Raw genomic sequence first — 17603 nt, forward strand, 5'->3', positions numbered from 1 at the left:
TTTTACCATATTTGGTGAGTTATTTTATCATATTTGGTGAGTTATGTTACCATATTTGGTGATTTATTTTACCATGTTTGGTGAGATATTTTACCATGTTTGGTGAGTAGTTTTACCATATTTGGTGAGCTATTTTACCATATTTGGTGAGTTATGTTACCATGTTTGGTGAGTTATTTTACCATATTTGGTGAGTTATTTTACCATATTTGGTGAGTTATTTTCCAATATTTGGTGAGCTATTTTACCATATTTGGTGAGTTATTTTACCATGTTTGGTGAGTTATTTTACCATGTTTGGTGAGTTTTTTTACTATTTTTGGTTAGTTATTTTACCATGTTTGGTGAGTTGTTTTCCCATGTTTGGTGAGCTATTTTACCATATTTGGTGATTTATTTTACCATGTTTGGTGAGATATTTTACCATGTTTGGTGAGTAGTTTTACCATATTTGGTGAGCTATTTTACCATATTTGGTGAGTTATTTTACCATGTTTGGTGAGTTATTTTACCATATTTGGTGAGTTATTTTACCATATTTGGTGAGTTATTTTCCAATATTTGGTGAGCTATTTTACCATATTTGGTGAGTTATTTTACCATGTTTGGTGAGTTATTTTACCATGCTTGGTGAGTTTTTTTACTATGTTTGGTTAGTTATTTTACCATGTTTGGTGAGTTGTTTTCCCATGTTTGGTGAGTTATTTTACCATGTTTGGTGAGTAGTTTTACCATATTTGGTGAGTTATTGCTAAAATTCGAGTATTTTTGCTGCGTCAGCAAGGCCCAGAAGGCTCCTCTCATAATCCAGTTAACTAAAGATCTAAAATTTCTAACGGGTCTTTAAAATAATTCTTTGGTGCCATATTTGGTGCCATATTTGGTGCCATATCTGGTGAGTTGACTAGAGTATGTTATATAATCTGTTACATATTAAGAATTATGCATCTATAACTTTATGTGTAATCGAAATGTTGAGCTGATGAAAGTGTTCTGGGGTGGAAGGATTTCCATAACGACCACACGTGCCAACTATATAATTGCACTGCAGTTATGAATGCTGCATATCCAGTGAATTGTTGCTAGATGCAGTTAGTGGAAATTCTGTGGAACTTTCAGTATAATTATTAAAGTGGAATACTCGTTAACTCTAATCTGACTCCATAACTACTTCATAACTACCAATGTTTCTTTCTATCCAATAAGATGCCACCTCAATTTGCGAATCACCCTTTTTTTTGTGGGAAAAATTAGAGAAAAGTCGGACATGTTCAGAAAGATTTATCGAAAACTTTAGCTGTTGAAATATCGCTGAATTGCTAATTTCACTCGCATTCTATGCACATCCGACTGTTCGTCAAGCAATATCGGATATTAATATGGAACACTAACTGTTACTATCTACTCAGGGTTCGTGAAGTTTTACATGAGACATGGTATCCAGGTAACGGAGGTCAAGTCTATTCTAGCTTTCATCGCAGTTACCCCAGATCTGGATCAGGTTAGACATAATTAATTAATTAGACATAATTATATCAATATAATAAAACCCCGATATTCTGCGCACCTATTTACCACGGTCATTTCTTTTCCCCCAAACTCCGCGGTGAATCGGGATTTTACTGTACTTAGTTAAATTCAATCCAGGTTCAAGATTGAGCAATCGAGAGACTTGGAAGTAGGGGCTTTGCACTTCCTCAAGCTAGTTTCATATCTATCAACCTTATAACAATTTGAAATTGTAACAGAATAAAATCAGAATGATTTCCTACGCAGCGAACTGAATATCAGCTCTTCACAACTCTACACAACTCTACCCACATCCATTCTGAGATATCTCATGAATTATTAAATGAGTAGACGACTAAACCAAAGAATTGGCTCTACTAAACTGTATACTGGAAACATTAAACAACCGCCATCACTGACTGATTCCACTATAATTACTAAACTGCCCAGTGTATATAGGTACTCCTTCATAATAAAGTCGATTTCCAAGGATGGGAAGTACAGTAATTGCCTCCCTAAAATAGCTTGTCTATAATGAAACCTGGAGACAATGCAGAGCCAACAAGGCAAACCAACAAGTGCACTAAGAGGCATGCGTACATAACACTAATATCACTACACTCACGAACACTGTGCACTGTCACATACGAACTGCATAATGCCTAGATATTAACAATTTCACTACATTTACTCTTTCTGTAGAATTAGCTGCTCTGATTCACGGCAGATTTTAACCAGGTTTTATTTAAATCTTCTCATCAATAGTAATAATCTCAAGAGTGTGTTTCTGTCTGTCTGTCTGTCTGTGGGTAATTTCCGAACGGCTTTTGCATTTCAACTGCGATAGTGAAGTCCCGGCCGTAGGCACGGCCCGGGTTACACTAATATTCATATAACTTTAAAGACATGTGGTTATGGGGATGAATAGCAAAATGGTCAAATCGGCAGTACAAACAAGTATTTCAACAGAAATGTAAGGGAGTTACTGCAGTGGACGAACAAAACCGTCCAGTGAGTGACGTGTTTACCTCCTCAAGTCTACCAATTAACAATATAATTTAATTTCAGTAGTACTATGTAATGGGATGGAAGTGCTTTAACCAGGTGTAGCCAGTCCACACCCTGACTCCATAATATGAAGGAATTGTTCTAATTCTGAATGAAAAGCTCGAATATGAGAGATTAAGATGCGCTATCAAAAAAATCAACTTGAAACAGTACAAATCTGTTATACGTACTCCGGAATGACAATTTTGTGATAATTTATCAAAATAACGGTATTAATATATTTAATAAGATTGTACGTGATAGCATGACCAGTACATGGTATCATTTTAAATTCATTTATCAAGCATATTCCTTTAATTAACATAATATGCATGATTAAGCTTTCCAATCATGCATAGCTTCATTTGATAATTATCCGAATATTCTGTCAATTGTCGGCGACCATAGAATACTGTATATGAATATTCTAGACAGCTTTCTTGGTTTAAACTAGAGTACAATTCAAGCAAGCATTCGCAAATCGATTGACATACTTCTATATTTTATTTTACACACAGACTTAGTCCGGTAAACTGTGATACATGAATTCCCTTACCAACCGCGCCTAGTCAAGAGAATGAAAAGCATAATCAATTAGCAGAAAGCTTAATCGATCAATTCATAAAACGTACAGGAAACTGAATAGAGCGTGTGGAAGCCACAAGCTAGTTAACAACGATCTGCCTTCTATATAAGTATATACCATAACGCACTGTATTCGAGAGCATGCAGTGAGCTGTCTACCAACTACTAATGGAACCATTACCGGGCAACCAATCACTGAGCAGCATAATACCCACGTGGGCTCGTCTCCACCACTCAGAGGGCTAGGAGTCTGCACGTGCTTGGCTTCTGTAGGATATTGCCGCTGGGAGAGCATAGTAATGATGTAATTTGTACCTCGTGCAGTAAGATACGTCAAGATAACTACAATCTAACTAGTAGTTATCAACGATTGGTCAGGTACTAAAACTTTGATATTCCCACTTCTTTCTTATAATGTCCATTTATAACCCGCCAGTCACGGCTATAGTAAAACGTTGATTGATGCAGAGAAAGTACCGTCTTATTATACTGCAGCAGCTATTCTGCTTGGAACAGCTCTTAATCTTAACACTGAGTAGATAAGATGCAAGTCGGATATAGATAGAATATCTCGATATTGTGATTTACGGTTCTTTACCGATGGTTGAAATTCGTCATCTAGTGTCATCTAGCGCTAGATGTCTACTTTCCAAGGGTCGACCGAGGAATAGCGATTTTTCCTCGGCCTCGGCCAACAAAATGAAACCTCGGTTGTCCTCGGCCTCAGTTTTATCAAAGCAAAATTTCCTCGGCCTCGACATCGGTCGCAAATCCTGCCCTCGGTCGACCCTTGCAGTACTTTCAACTATCGGCAATGATGATGATGAAAGCAAGCTTCTAAATTCGGGATAGCCTGTGGCAGGCAACACCCGATTCTAATGCTTCTACAGACCTACACAAGTGCAAGTAACCTAATTTAAATGCTGTGTGCATAGTTTCACTTAAAATTCAAGAAGTTTATCAGACAACTTTGCGTCAGCGAAAAACAAAACAATAACACATCTAACATCTCAATGCCTAATTGAGCAGATTTGTTTCAGATTCTTTACAATATCAGTCAATAAAGTTTTCAAATACATGTATTCTACGACCAACAGATATTATCGCACTACTCATTTGTTTATCATATCGTTGCAAAATCCCAGATCTACGGAGAAGCGTCGCTGGCTCACTCGGCATGGTCATTCGTTTCGTAACATCAGTATCTTTTGGCCACGCCTTGGTCATTTCAATGAACTAGATAATCGTCACACCTAGCTTGCAGTCTATGACTAGCACTTCATCCTATATCTACACAGAAGTTGCAGGTCTCTTATCGTCCGATCAGCAACTCGGAAACATTGTCCCAACACAAAGCATTCTCTAATTTTGCACTGGCCCCTACTTTTATTTTGACCCTACCGCAGTCTCATAGGTTTCCTAGTATTAGTAACTTAGTAATAATCTGGAGTGGAGTTTATTCCACTGTCCTCAGACGTTGACATGGTCACAGTCTCTGTTGAAAAGACCTCCGTTTTTAAACTTATTTCCGAAAATGAGTCCTTAGTTATTGGAGCAGCTGATTCGGTTGTTCCTGTGGGTTGGGAACTCTGGGTACTCTGGCTGGCACCGGTTGATGAATCTGGGGGATTCACCCCTGAACCACTAGTTGATTCAGAAGGGTTCCGATTTGAAGAACTGGTGGGATAGTCACTTGTTTTAACAGCTGCCCTTGTTGAAGTGGGTGCTTGTTCAGTAGGTTTCTGACTTGGTGAGGTAGACTGAGGTCCTGGTGATCCAGTTGAGTAGGATCCCTCTGAGTAAGATTCAGATTCTGGAGATGGGGGATCAGATTCTGGAGATGGGAGATCGGATCCCTCTGTAACTGTAAAGAGAGAGTTGGTGACGGCTCTGGATAAGCTGTCGTCCCGCAGCTGACGTGGCTCATCTGATACAGTGCTATCTGAAGTGCTATCTGAGGTTCCTGTAATGTAACCCAAACTCCTGCCCTGAGGAGAACGGGGTTTATTTGTGGATAATTATCAAACTGATTTTATAGTATAAGTGTCATTTTGTCGTTAAATGTGTCGTCAATATTGTCGTCATCTTGGAGTTTATTGGTGGTATCAGGTATGTGACAGTCACCTGGTAAGTTGCCTGTGAGCTGTCTGTCGGTGGTGTGCTACCTGATGTCCCACTTCTTGTCAGAGTCGTACCGTCAGATGTAATACTCACCTCTGAGGAGGAAGACTGGAGTTCTGGTGTTGATATTACAGGAGCTCTGCTACTTTCTGAGCTTGTCTTCTTAATCTTGGGTGTTGTGAGTCTCTGGGTGGACGCAGAGGATGTGCTTGATGACACTGAATTTTCTGAAACAAGTTAAGGGTTCTAGAAGATACAATATTACTAAATCAGAAACTAAACTTTCAGCCTTTTTTATCTATGATTTTAAAGGACGTCCTACCCAACACAATAACGAATTTTAAATTAAAAATGGGTCCACATACCAGTTACTACAGCAATAGTTGGAGTCAGTATTTCAGTCAGAGTATCAGTTGATGGACTCGATGACCCAGTCCCTGCTTCAGTTGATAAACTTGCTGACCCTCTCTGTGGCTCAGTGGACGGAAGGTCTGATTTAGTAGCTGATTCTGTAGGAGCTCTAGGAACTACTTTCTGGGTACTTCCCGTGGTGAAGGCTCCCCCAAATTGCGTGGTTGATTCTGGCGAAGTTGCTGGATTCGTCGTTCCTTCGCCCTGTGAGAGGGTTTCTAATTATAATTCTTGCAGATGAATATACTTTTAAACGTTGTGTTCCTACTTTTGTCCTATCACTTTCTATCTTCAACTTTAAAGACCGATTAGCCTAAAGAATTCGGGGGTGGCTCAAAATGCATATTAGTAACTATTCGAAGTTACAATTACTTCGCATAACTCGGATCTTGGCAGGTCTAAACTTTTCGGAACTGAGGTGCTGAAAGCTTAAAGAGAAAAAATCTATGTATCCAGTTGACTCCAAGAAGTTAAGAAATCAAAAAATCGTAGTAAGGTGCATTGACTTATGTCATCTCTTCAAGAAATTTTGGAGTTTCATCATGAAAGATAACCACAAATTCTGTGACACAAATGCCGAAGATGGATGTTGTATTGAATCTTTCTTTGGTTCCATTCAAGTAGTACATATTATATAGTAGGACAATACAATAAAAAATACATTTTACTCTGATAATTTAGCTCCCATTGCATCTATTGATACCCGTATCGGATAAATGATAAATCAGAGTAATGTCTGATAAAAAAAGGAGACGGGCCACTTACAACTGAACACAATTCCTTGGTCCTGCATTGCAAAGCTGAATTAAAGTATCAATTATGACTGAATTAATTATGACTGGAGCTCTTTATTTATTTGGGTAAAGATCTGAAGTTGTTTGACGGTATTTTTAATCGAATATTGAGTGAAAATTGGAATGGATAAAAAGAGGGCAGAAAAATTGATCTAATTCATTTTATCAAATCAATTGAATTAAAAAATAGCACGACAAGTAATGTAAGGGTTCGACGAAGTAACCTCCCAAGAAGAACCCCTTTCTAGGATAAACTAACCTCATCTAAAGTAACAGTAGCTGTAATAGTTACGCTCTCCGTCTCTGCGGACGCTGTTCTTACCATTAGGTTATCTAAACCGTCTTGTGTCATTGTACCTGTGATGGTTGTGTTAATGATCGCCTACTAAACCGTCCTGTGTCATTGTACCTGTGATGGTTGTGTTAATGATAGCCTAATAATTTGAGATCTTGACCTTAATGTTATACATTATGATTTTTAAATATGAAACTATGTCACACAAAGTCAGGTAATATACGATAAGTTTAAAATTTGTGTTTAAGATTGTCCTTCCCCGGCTTTCCACAATCAAAATCCACAAAAAGCAAGACTTTCTTAACAACAGTTTTCAAACCTTTAGACAACTTGAACCTGTGAATTTAACCCGAGTAAGTATATTCTACGGACCTTTGCCCCAAGGGTTGGTGGTGGGACCCTTAGAGGGGTCCTTGTAACGGAGGCACTCCCGACGAGGGCAACAGGGGTCAGGACTGTCAACTATTTCCACACAGTTCTCTAAGTCCGGGTTGTAGTAGGGTGAACACTTGGGGATACACCAGAAACCGTATCTGAGAGAGAGAGGAGATTTTAAAATATTTATTGTGGCGATTTTTCTTCACTGGAGAAGCGGTTATTGTGCCGTGAAAATAAGATGAATCGCTATATCAATCCTTTATAGATGGGGTCATTTATATCTGAAGTGACTTAAGAATATGATAGCCGGCCGTTATGGATCATTTAGCAGTAATTTGGTAGTCTACACCTTTATAGAGTAGTCGTCTAATGTCTAATAGTCTCCTTTTGTAGTCTACACCTTTACACGTAGCATTGCATTAGTTCTAGTCTAGTACCTTCTCTAGAAGACTTCTACTAATTTTTAACAATCACCAAAATACGATTAAATTAAGGGATTCATTGGTTAAGGTCACTATTGATGTGACTATTGTCTCCTACAAATGCACTTTGCCTTAAACTGTCCCCTTTTATAGTCATATTTATAAGCTCCAGAAAAAGTGACAAATCGTATGCCCGCTGAAATTTCTTTGTCATATTGGATACAGTCATTACAGCTCAAGAATCTTTGAAGAGTCTTGGAGGATTGGAATTGGGAAAATAACGTTGGACAACGTTTCCCAGAATTGGGAAAATAACGTTAATCTCAACAATGGAATTAATTAAGCCGTTTTATCCAGTTTCATATCTATATCCCAATTTGTGGTTTACTACTCTACTACTATCATTAGAGACACGATTAGTGTAAACTTCAATCCCGGTTACTTTAAAACGTCCGTACGAAGCGATTTGAATTTTCCAAAACTTATTTGGGCCGGCAATTAGATTCTTCTGTTTTGAAAATAGGGCAAAATATTGGAGCCTGGTTGTCCGGGATAAAATGGTGTGGGAGTATTAGTAGTTCTAAACCCGGACTTGTAGTTCTAAACCCGGACTTGCAGTTCTAAACCCGGAGTTGGATGTTTTACTGTAGTAAAATGTGTTGCACGGTACAGACCCGGCACACTCACTATGTAACAAACTGTGTGGTACACACGGTACCTAGTACGTTATGTGGTACGGTACCTACATTTCCCACACTGTTTTACTGTTATACTGTTAACTGTAGTACCTACCTATCACAAGTACATCTCCCACAGTCTAGATAAAACTGATGTCCCATAGCAACGTTCTTTTCACTCCCCTTATCGTAACAAACTGAAAAGGGTCGGAGATTAAACACGGGTATTAACTAGAAAGAGGAAGTCGCGACTTTTTTATGTACCCTTCTCATAATGAATCTTTCGAGATTAATTCGGGTAATGAAAAAGTGACCAGAGATTGACGTTTGTGAAGCAAGGTCAGGTTTTCTTGAAGCGATAAATAATTTATTCAATTATCATTATTATTAAGGGTATAATGATTTGTCTGACTAGGCTGTGGCGCTAAGAAGAACTGAACTGCAAGTACAAAACGTTTCAAAACCTTTTCAAAAACGTGAACGGGGGGGGGGGGTGGGGGGAGCCTTCAATACTTTCACACAACACAATTCAGCATTATAGTTACCCCTCTTCCCCAACAAACCTCCACGTTTAGAACGGGTCCAGTCGACCCCATCAAAAGTGGGAATCTCCCTCTGAACACCTCTACCACCACTCTGTAGGTTAAACTCTGGGAGGGGTGCGGAGGAGACACCGTGGAGAAGGAGCAGGTATATGAGGAGCATCTGTTACAAACATATGGGGGTTGAGAAAGAGACAAAATATAAACCATGTAACAAGTGAAACTAACGGTTACGTTGTCAATATCAACTTGTCACGGTAAAATTTCATGAGTGATATCATTGTGGTTTAACAATACCAAATTAACAGATAGTTAAGACGAGATATTGTAAACATGTGTTGCTCCCCCTGAAAAATATCAATTTCGGTTGGCTGGCCTACAGTCACGTGGGTAACGGTATTAAAAGTTTCAATATAAAATGCCCATTAAAAGTCCCTCGTAATCAAGTTACACAAACTACTCGGGGCACGGGCGAGGCTTATAACTTTAACAATAAAAGGAGCTCAAGAATTATCGGCCAGTGCATCAGAAATGAGTACTAACCTCAGCCCATAAAATATCACATGAAATATACATAAATACAGCCAGTACGGGGGATCAAGCACAGGTACGCGAAAGTGGGTGCAAATTACTAAATTGTCAGAAAAATGTTCCTGAAATATTCAAAGCATATAATAGTTAGGCGATACTTACCACCCATGCCCTGGTAATCAAACGTTCAATTCATTTAATTTATGTATGTCAGAGAAACTTCCCCGGGTATTCCGGCTTGGTAAACGTACTGCGGTTTCTTTTAAATTTAGTGTCCGTTACTCGGTACCACTTAGCACCGCCTGGGAGATCTCATTTCTGTCTGGTATTAAGGCTTATCATTGATGTAGATCCAAAGGGCAGACGACGGCAGAGAGTTGTTTGTAGAATGGAAAGATGTGTTCAGATGGTATGTTAATGGTATACTGGCAGACAACAAGGTGGAGGGTATGCAGCTATAAAATGGACATATTTATGCTAATTGGCTGCCAGTTATTGTTGCAATTTTACGCAACTCGATACGAGGAAATCAGGCTTTTGACGAGTACCTGCTTTGTGGTAATGTGGCCTGGTCATTCGTTCAGCTAATACCATGCTTGTAAAGATAGATAGAAGGAAGTTTCTGCATAATTCAAATGGTAATTTAAATTAGAGAGTAAAGTCATGTTATTCTGAATGCGGTTCAGATTTATCCTAACTAACCGGGATTTTTATGCCCTTACGATAAAACAAATTTTCCGGTTCAGGGTTATATCGTGACATTGAAAGTCAGACCTTGATTATTACTAAATAGATAATTACTAAATAGTTCAAACAAATTCAAAGAATTCAATTAACGAATATCAGTAATTTCAAAAATATATAAAAAACTCCAACGATTAAAGATTATCAATATTGCAAATTATATAAAACATTCCTGATATGTAATTGTAAGACAAAATAATTGTGCATTATTCTGTCTGCCCAACTAACCTGCAGCAAATTTACCGGAATTTCTAAGAAAAATATTCCAGTAAATCAGACCTTTAATCACAGTGCTGACTGCTGGCAAGCATAACCGTCAACATTACACTCACTATACTATTTACCCCCTATACTATTATACCCCCTTTACAGTTTTCAGGCATTAAGACTCACCGAAAGTAGTTCAGCAGGCATATTTTAAGTTCAAAACATTCTAATTGAATGTCAAAGATGTCAGGAATAAGAAATAGTTATGTGGAGGTTTTTAAGAAATTTGCGCAAAATACGCGCCAGTACTGTTATACGAAACTCGGTAAAAAAACCCAAAATCGCCATATTTAGTGTCTTAAATAATATGTTAAAATTGAGTTAGAGATCTGAAACTTTGCAGGGCGTCTAGCCGTTGACCAAATCGACTGTAAACACATTTTCAAGTTTCAGGGGTATCAGGAAGTGGGTTTTCTGGAACCCCTGTTTTACAACAGATTGTCGTGAAGCTATATATATATATATGTATAGACGCTTTTGCAGTAAATTGTAGTCTACATTCAAGTGTCCGTAGATCGAAAAGTATAAAATTAAAAGATACAGTAATCGTTTACACTTCAGTTTACTTTATAATACAAAATAATTTAACGTCATCATCACCACTTGATGACGTCATCAAGTTAACCGTTTTTAAAACTTGATTTTTGACAAAATAATAACTTTTCAAATCGATTTTACACCATTAAGGAGTAATTTTATTCAAAATCTGAGGACATATTTAGATTAGATAATTGTTCAAGCATTCTGAAAAGCTATCGCAAAATTTTCCTATCTTGCTCCATCATAAAGATATTCGCTATTAAAGTTAGTGCTTTTTTGAAGAATAATTTTATAAAAACACAAAAGCTGTGAATTAGTATTCTCTGGTGTTGGGCCTTCTCTTGGGTTGTGGAGCTCAATTTTGCTTCCTAAAGGTCTAAATTTTGTAATAGGCCAGTTTTTAAGTTGAAAATCGAAAAGTTGCACACGTGAGGACACGCCCAAATTGATAGAAAATTGCTAAAATCACTGAAAATTGCTATTTTCACGATTTTTATCAACTTTGGAGTTCCGTTGTGATCCTAGTTCTTTTTGAAATACAAAAATTTATGGTGATTCAATATTGTATGCGCACGCAACGTCCGCTCAAAGTTTGCACGTGCGAAAGGTGAGAATTTTGCTCATTCGTGATTTCGAATCAATTGTGCTTTCCCACGACATTTATATGGCATTATATATGAATTTAATGCCAACTTGAATGAGTAAAAAGTGCCATATTCAGTCAGTTATCGATAGATATGCCTACCTAAACACAATGAAATGTTTTCAAAGGTAAAGTTTCGAAATCGTTGAAATTACCTCCTTATTAATGAAGTTATGAGTTTACATTTCGGATTTCTAAATTATCCTGACATGATAATCAAAAAGAGATGATATTTGACCAAAACCCATAATCATGGGTAGAGTGGACCGCAATAGTGTCTCTCTCTCCCAAACAAAAGGAAATGATATTAATTTGAATAACCGTCCGCAAATGCAAATTCATACCGAGAATGAAATCGGTCGCTCGCTTTTCCCATTCATTAACAATTGTAATAGATTAAGAAGAACTACCCGAAGGCAGCTGTATTCGGCAACAAAGATTCAATAAACAACAGCTAATTGGACACTAACTACCACCCTTATCCCGAAATACTAGGTATCGACCCGAAAGCAACCCAAAGAGATTTTACAGCATGTCATGGATATAATTAATTGAAACTTTATTACAATTCGTAAGCCGTGAATGAATGGGAAAAGCGAGCGACCGATTTCATTCTCGGTATCAATTTACATTTGCGGACGGTTATTCAAATTAATATCATTTCCTTTTGTTTGGGAGAGGGAGAGGGACACTGTTGTGGTCCACTCTACCCATGATTATGGGTTTTGGTAAAATTTACTCCTGTAGTTAAGAAGTACCTCTTGCGGTACAACGAACTTTTAGGATAACATCGAAATCTTACTTATCATAGATAGTTAAACGAACAACAAATAAATTTCGAAATCATGTAACATAATTGTAGACTATTCCGAAGAAAGCGTAACCTGATCATTAACATAAAAATGAAGCATAAGCTAGAGTAATAAAGTGTATTACTCTAGATTGTGCTTCGTTTTTAAGCTTGCTTACCAGTTACTGTTATTAGCAACACTGCTCATTTCACATCATATTCATACTGACTCAGTATTACTGAGTGGGCTGGAATTCTCTGTGGAGTCATTACATAAACTTAAAGCCTTTCTAAAAAGCCCTATAAAACGTCTAAAGAGTAGATATACGGACCCGTTTCCTCCTAAATAGTGATCCCTGCTAGTAGGCGTTGCAATGTCTCTACGATACAAAATAGCAAAGATACGGATATCGAGACAAAAGTTAGCTTCAATCATCAGTCAGCAACAAGAATTCAACTATGTCGACCTAAAATAATTGTGGGGGTGTTAAACCTAAATTCCTAACGCTCTCTGAAAGTCAATAAGTATTGAAGGAGCATTTAAGGCTGGGCTGATAAAATATGTAGCGTTTAAAATTAAATGTATCAAATATGCAGCGTTTAAACTGAAATGTGGCAGAAGAATAAATGTAGCATATTAAAGCTGCAGACATTCATAACCCTCCAATATTGACAGGCTGTGAGTTACGGCTTGTATTTCACAGTACAAATACCTATGAAAATTGACACTGACGGATCTTTTTGATACATGTTTGCCGGTTGCAATTACAGAATTACGATAAAGTATCATAATCGACATTGACGTAAATTCTGTTTTTAACGCATGTTCAGAGCAAAAATATTTCGAATTTTCGCTTCAAATGACAAAAACGTCTACTCAAGTATCGGAGCTTGAGTGTTTCGAAATTTCAGGGCTACTGTATCGCAAAGTTTCGATTTAAGAGACAAGAGCGTCTACTCAAGAATCAAATTTGACGTCGTATTATATAACAAAAGTTTCAATTATTAATTACAATAGTCTGATTTGGCAGTTATCATGCAAGAAATATCAATAAGCAAGAAAAACACATTTTAACCATAGAAAACATCTTCTTGTGTCAACAAGAAATTAATTTAATTGTAGCTCTTCACCTCTAAAGTTTCAATAAGTAAAACTGTGAAAACTTATTACCACAATAAATTAGTGATGCAAAGAAACATCAGCATGGGAAAAATCATTCTTGGAAAGTCATCAAATGGCCTTACTGCACTTCAAACGTATCAGCCAAAACCTGTCAACACTATCGAAGATCTCCCACTATTCGAGTCAGCTTTAAGACTGTTCCTCGACCAAGTTCCTGACAACAGCAGGCTGCACTGTTGTCTACAGCTACTCTGTTATAGACTGGAACCTCCAGTAGGGTGGTCTATGTACCATGTGCTGACCTTCTGGCTAAACCTCATCAAAGTATCAAAGCAAGTAAGTATAGCCAATAGATAAAGAGTAACACTAGTATATCAGTTGGCAGAACAAGCAAATACACAGGTTCACAGAGAAAATACACAGTAAAAGTAAACAAACCTAAGTATACAACAAGTATGTACGATAAAACATGACTGGTAACCATGGTAACTGTGGTAAGTGTTCCTTCAGAGTGTAGATCCGTTACTTTTCAACAGCTGGTCGTTTAATTCATAGTTGAGAAAAACGCACTCCGCGAACTTTTAAAAGGTGCTGAACTCCACGAACGTTTTTAAAGCTATTACCGAACTTTTGCCGGGCTTATTACCGAACTTTTGCCGGGCTTATTACCCACACTTAGTGTCACAGCAGGTTTCCTACTTTATAATAATATTTACAAAGATTTATTTTCACAAGTGGTCGTTTAATTGACTCCAGAATGAATCCCAACCTATGAACAACTTAATGAACGACTTCACGAACAACTGAATAAATCCTTAATTTAAAATGGATCCCGTATACCGTGAGAAATTAGATTAGCCTTATAAAGGCCGGTGGATGTTCCACGGTCACATAGGGCGGTTCCTTAATTTATTCAACTATTGACGAGGTTGTTTCCCACAACTAAATATAAATGACAGGCACACCTAGATGACATAAAGCATGACAAAAGATGACGGCAAAATAAACCGTGTCCCTAAAAGGAGACCTTTTTCTGCGACAAAGCAATTCCGTCATTTACGCGAACGTATAGACACAGCACCATTCACCCATGAAACGCAGACTCAGCCTACGTCAAAAAAGTGTTTAAAAACACTCGTTTTTCAGGCGGCCACTTACCCTTACCGCTGACACTTCTAATCCAATTTGCTAATCTGGACGGCTTTAGAAGGAACACATGTAGTAGTATATATGCAGACTGTTTGCACAATTTTCGGCAGTATCCAAGTAGCCCGTCATGTGTTCGCGAACAGGTGTGTTAGGGTTAGGGTTAGGGTTGGGGTTAGGGCTAACCCTAACCCTAGCCCTAGCCCTGTTCGGGATACTTGGATACCTAGAAGGAAAGATCAATATTCAATAAGCAAGGGAAACACGATTTAACAATGGAAAACATATTCTTGTCTCCAAAAATTAATTGTTGTTGTATGTTTGGTTTGAGTACCGGGTAAAAGACCTTAAATTCAAGAAACAAAAGATTATAAAATGCTTGTCTGTGAAATACTGGGTTATAATTTTTGTGATGAAATATTCATTAACATAGCACGCGACGGTAGTAATTAGGGAATAAAGGGGTTGTTAGGTGTTTTAGCGCTGATCAAAGCAGGTTAATTTCTCAACTTTTTAAAAGTTTAAGAGTGACAAATTTAGAAACCTACGTTTTATATTGGAGTAAATGTTCTTATCGTCACGAGCTTACGAGCTTCGAAATAATATCATAACTGTTCAATTTGCTCAGCAAAATTTTTTCTCTATTAGACTAGACAAACAGATTAGTATTTAAATTGTTTATCAAACCTTGGATCACAGTTTTTACTGAAAAATACCTATCTATGTGTAAAATCTTCCAATATAATTCACCTAAACTGTAATTTTAAAAAACTTGAACATAATATAATTGGTGTTGTTGTTCTCAATATCAGTCTCAAATTTCATATTCACTTCTGTGAAAATGTCCACTTGACTGACACTGACAGTTTTCATTTTCAGACTGTCAACGTGATCTTCTGGTTCCATCTTCTACCCATAAGAATATTTAATGAGAAGGTAGTCGTCAGGCACTTCTCGCTCTTTTATACTCCATCTATTCTATCTTGTCCTGTAATATGACATCTTATTAAAGCTAAAGATAGAGTATATATTCCCAATTCCTCTCAAACCAACCATGATCCGTGTTTCAAATAATGATCGGCCAAATTATTCTGCCAAATTTCTAATCTGCCAAATTTCTAATCTGCCAAATATTTGGGGATTGTATTATCATTTTCTTTAAAAGTACGATGAAGTAAATATCCATTAACTTTAGTAACTTTGAATTCTAGGCTTGCTGTGACCTGAGGAAGAGGCGTTAACAAATCTTAACATTTCCGGATAAAATTAAACGTCTACTTACAACCTTAAACCATAAACCATCCTTTAATATATCAAATGACCGTATTGTCTACTTGCTGAAGTAATGCTCGTTTAGCATAAACATTTAGTTTTAAGTTCATAGTATGACGTCATTTATGATATGTGTCAATAGTAAAAGCTTTCCTGTCACATCACAAGTACAAATACTGACCTGAGCTGATGTACGGACAATATGCTCTGCTGAAGACATCACTCAATACACATCCTCAGCTTAAAGCCGTTAAATGAACTTTCCGCTATCAAATTCAGTTTGTTCTTTATAATGGCACTACACCAGGATTTGCCGGTTTTAATTGGGTTATTGGTGTTCCGTGGCAATGTGGTGCTATAATTAGATTGTAGCTGCCGTCAGTTAATTGATAGAGGTGCAAGAGGCGTGTAGATGGCGTGATAGTGACGAGTTGGGCGTTTTATCACACTTGAGATTATTCCTCACGTTGTGATTTGGGAGCGAAGCTTATTTTACAAAATTAGCAGCCGAAATGGATGCTCCAATGGGTGGCAGGGTGCGGCTAATTTGTGTGTCGCTATTTTCCGGTTCCTTACTCTCCCAAACAAAAACCATCAATTATTCAAATTTATCAGCACAGCTGCTTTCATCAATTCATCTGAAAGACCACAAACAAGAATGGCAAAATGACGTTTTTTCTATAAATTTCAGATAATAGAGTTTATAATAAAGATAAGATATATAGTGAGTAAAGATCAGGGATAAGATAAATGATTATCTGATAAGAGTAACTCCTTCAGAAACTAGAAGCTATAGAGCTGATAACAGTGCTAGTAGAAGTTCCGCCCACAAGTTTGCCTCTAGCAAGATGTCTAGCCTCGCAAGATGCTCAGGATCTGTTGGTAGGGCTGCTACATACCCCTTGTAATGAACTCAAGTCATCTCTCCTCAAGGTTAGTGTTAGTTTTGTATCTGTGAGCGTGTGGGTCTGAGAGGTGGGGTTTTTTTTTCTAAATTTCATTGAAGCTTCCGGGGTTTATACACAAATGGATTGCTTTTGAAAAACTAATTTCGAAAATATCCAAACGTCTCACAACTCCACCTCAACAACTCCGCCCTAACACCTCCCATTTTAACACCTCCCACCCTAAAACCTCCCACCCTAAGACCTCCCATCCTAACACCTCCCACCCTAACACCTCCCACCCTAACAACTCCCACCCTAACACCTCCCACCTTAACACCTCCCACCCTAACACCACCCACCTTAACACCTCCCACCCTAACACCTCCCACCCTAACACCTCCCACCTTAACACCTCCCACCCTAACACCTCCCACCCTAACACCTCCCACCCTAACACCTCCCACCCTAACACCTCCCACCCTAACACCCCCACCCTAACACCTCCCACCCTAACACCTCCCACCCTAACACCTCCCACCTTAACACCCTCCAGCTAGTACGAACAGTAGTAGACACGTGCTGTAAGAACAAGATCCCGCTCCACTCCACCCAGCTGTGCTACGTAGGGGAGGCGGTGATGGCGTGCAGTATTGACGGTAACCCGGAGATAGTGAACGAGCTGCTGGCTACTGTCTCCATCGTCGTCAACAGTGCTACTGAACTTAGTGAGTTGTTTTATTGTACAAAGTGAGGTTGTGGGGGGAGGGGTGCAGTATAATAATATATAAACTAATTACAAATATATTACATTTATTGAGGATGTAACAGGAGGTATATGTAGGGGGGGAGCCAAGTGGATATTTGTAGATATTTGGATAA

At 38.0% G+C, this 17603-nt stretch overlaps 2 protein-coding genes across 5 annotated transcripts in view; one reads left to right on the plus strand and one right to left on the minus strand.

Annotated features, from left to right (window-relative positions):
* The window catches only part of LOC134820250 (neurobeachin-like protein 1), a 162517-nt gene that overhangs the window by 99465 nt on the left and 45449 nt on the right, over positions 1-17603 (plus strand). For all 4 annotated transcript variants that reach the window (XM_063830476.1, XM_063830477.1, XM_063830478.1 and 1 more), the window contains 3 exons: positions 1410-1501; positions 16618-16770; positions 17278-17449. In XM_063830476.1, coding sequence (XP_063686546.1) covers positions 1410-1501; positions 16618-16770; positions 17278-17449 — 417 coding nt within the window. The remainder of the gene's footprint in view (positions 1-1409; positions 1502-16617; positions 16771-17277; positions 17450-17603) is intronic.
* On the minus strand, positions 4111-10470 carry LOC134819780 (uncharacterized). Its single transcript, XM_063829920.1, has 8 exons — positions 10450-10470; positions 8803-8944; positions 8355-8436; positions 7135-7295; positions 6727-6824; positions 5628-5877; positions 5356-5489; positions 4111-5129 (listed from the first exon to the last, which is right to left on the minus strand). Exons 1-8 carry the CDS (start codon positions 10468-10470, stop codon positions 4575-4577), a joined length of 1443 nt encoding a protein of 480 aa, XP_063685990.1. The 3' UTR covers positions 4111-4574.

Source organism: Bolinopsis microptera, chromosome 8 (assembly GCF_026151205.1).
Source record: "Bolinopsis microptera isolate Bmic1 chromosome 8, MBARI_Bmic_1.0, whole genome shotgun sequence".
In the NCBI taxonomy this organism is placed as follows: domain Eukaryota; kingdom Metazoa; phylum Ctenophora; class Tentaculata; order Lobata; family Bolinopsidae; genus Bolinopsis; species Bolinopsis microptera.

What these genes read in the sequence shown, in the direction of transcription:
- LOC134819780 (XM_063829920.1), bottom strand. Translation starts at nt 10,470, where the DNA reads ATGCCTGCTGAACTACTTTCG. An exon ending in TGCCTGCTGAACTACTTTCG is followed by an intron (nt 8,945 to 10,449) that starts GTGAGTCTTAAT and finishes TGTTTGTAACAG; the next exon opens with ATGCTCCTCATATACCTGCT. An exon ending in CACCAACCCTTGGGGCAAAG is followed by an intron (nt 6,825 to 7,134) that starts GTCCGTAGAATA and finishes CAACCATCACAG; the next exon opens with GTACAATGACACAAGACGGT.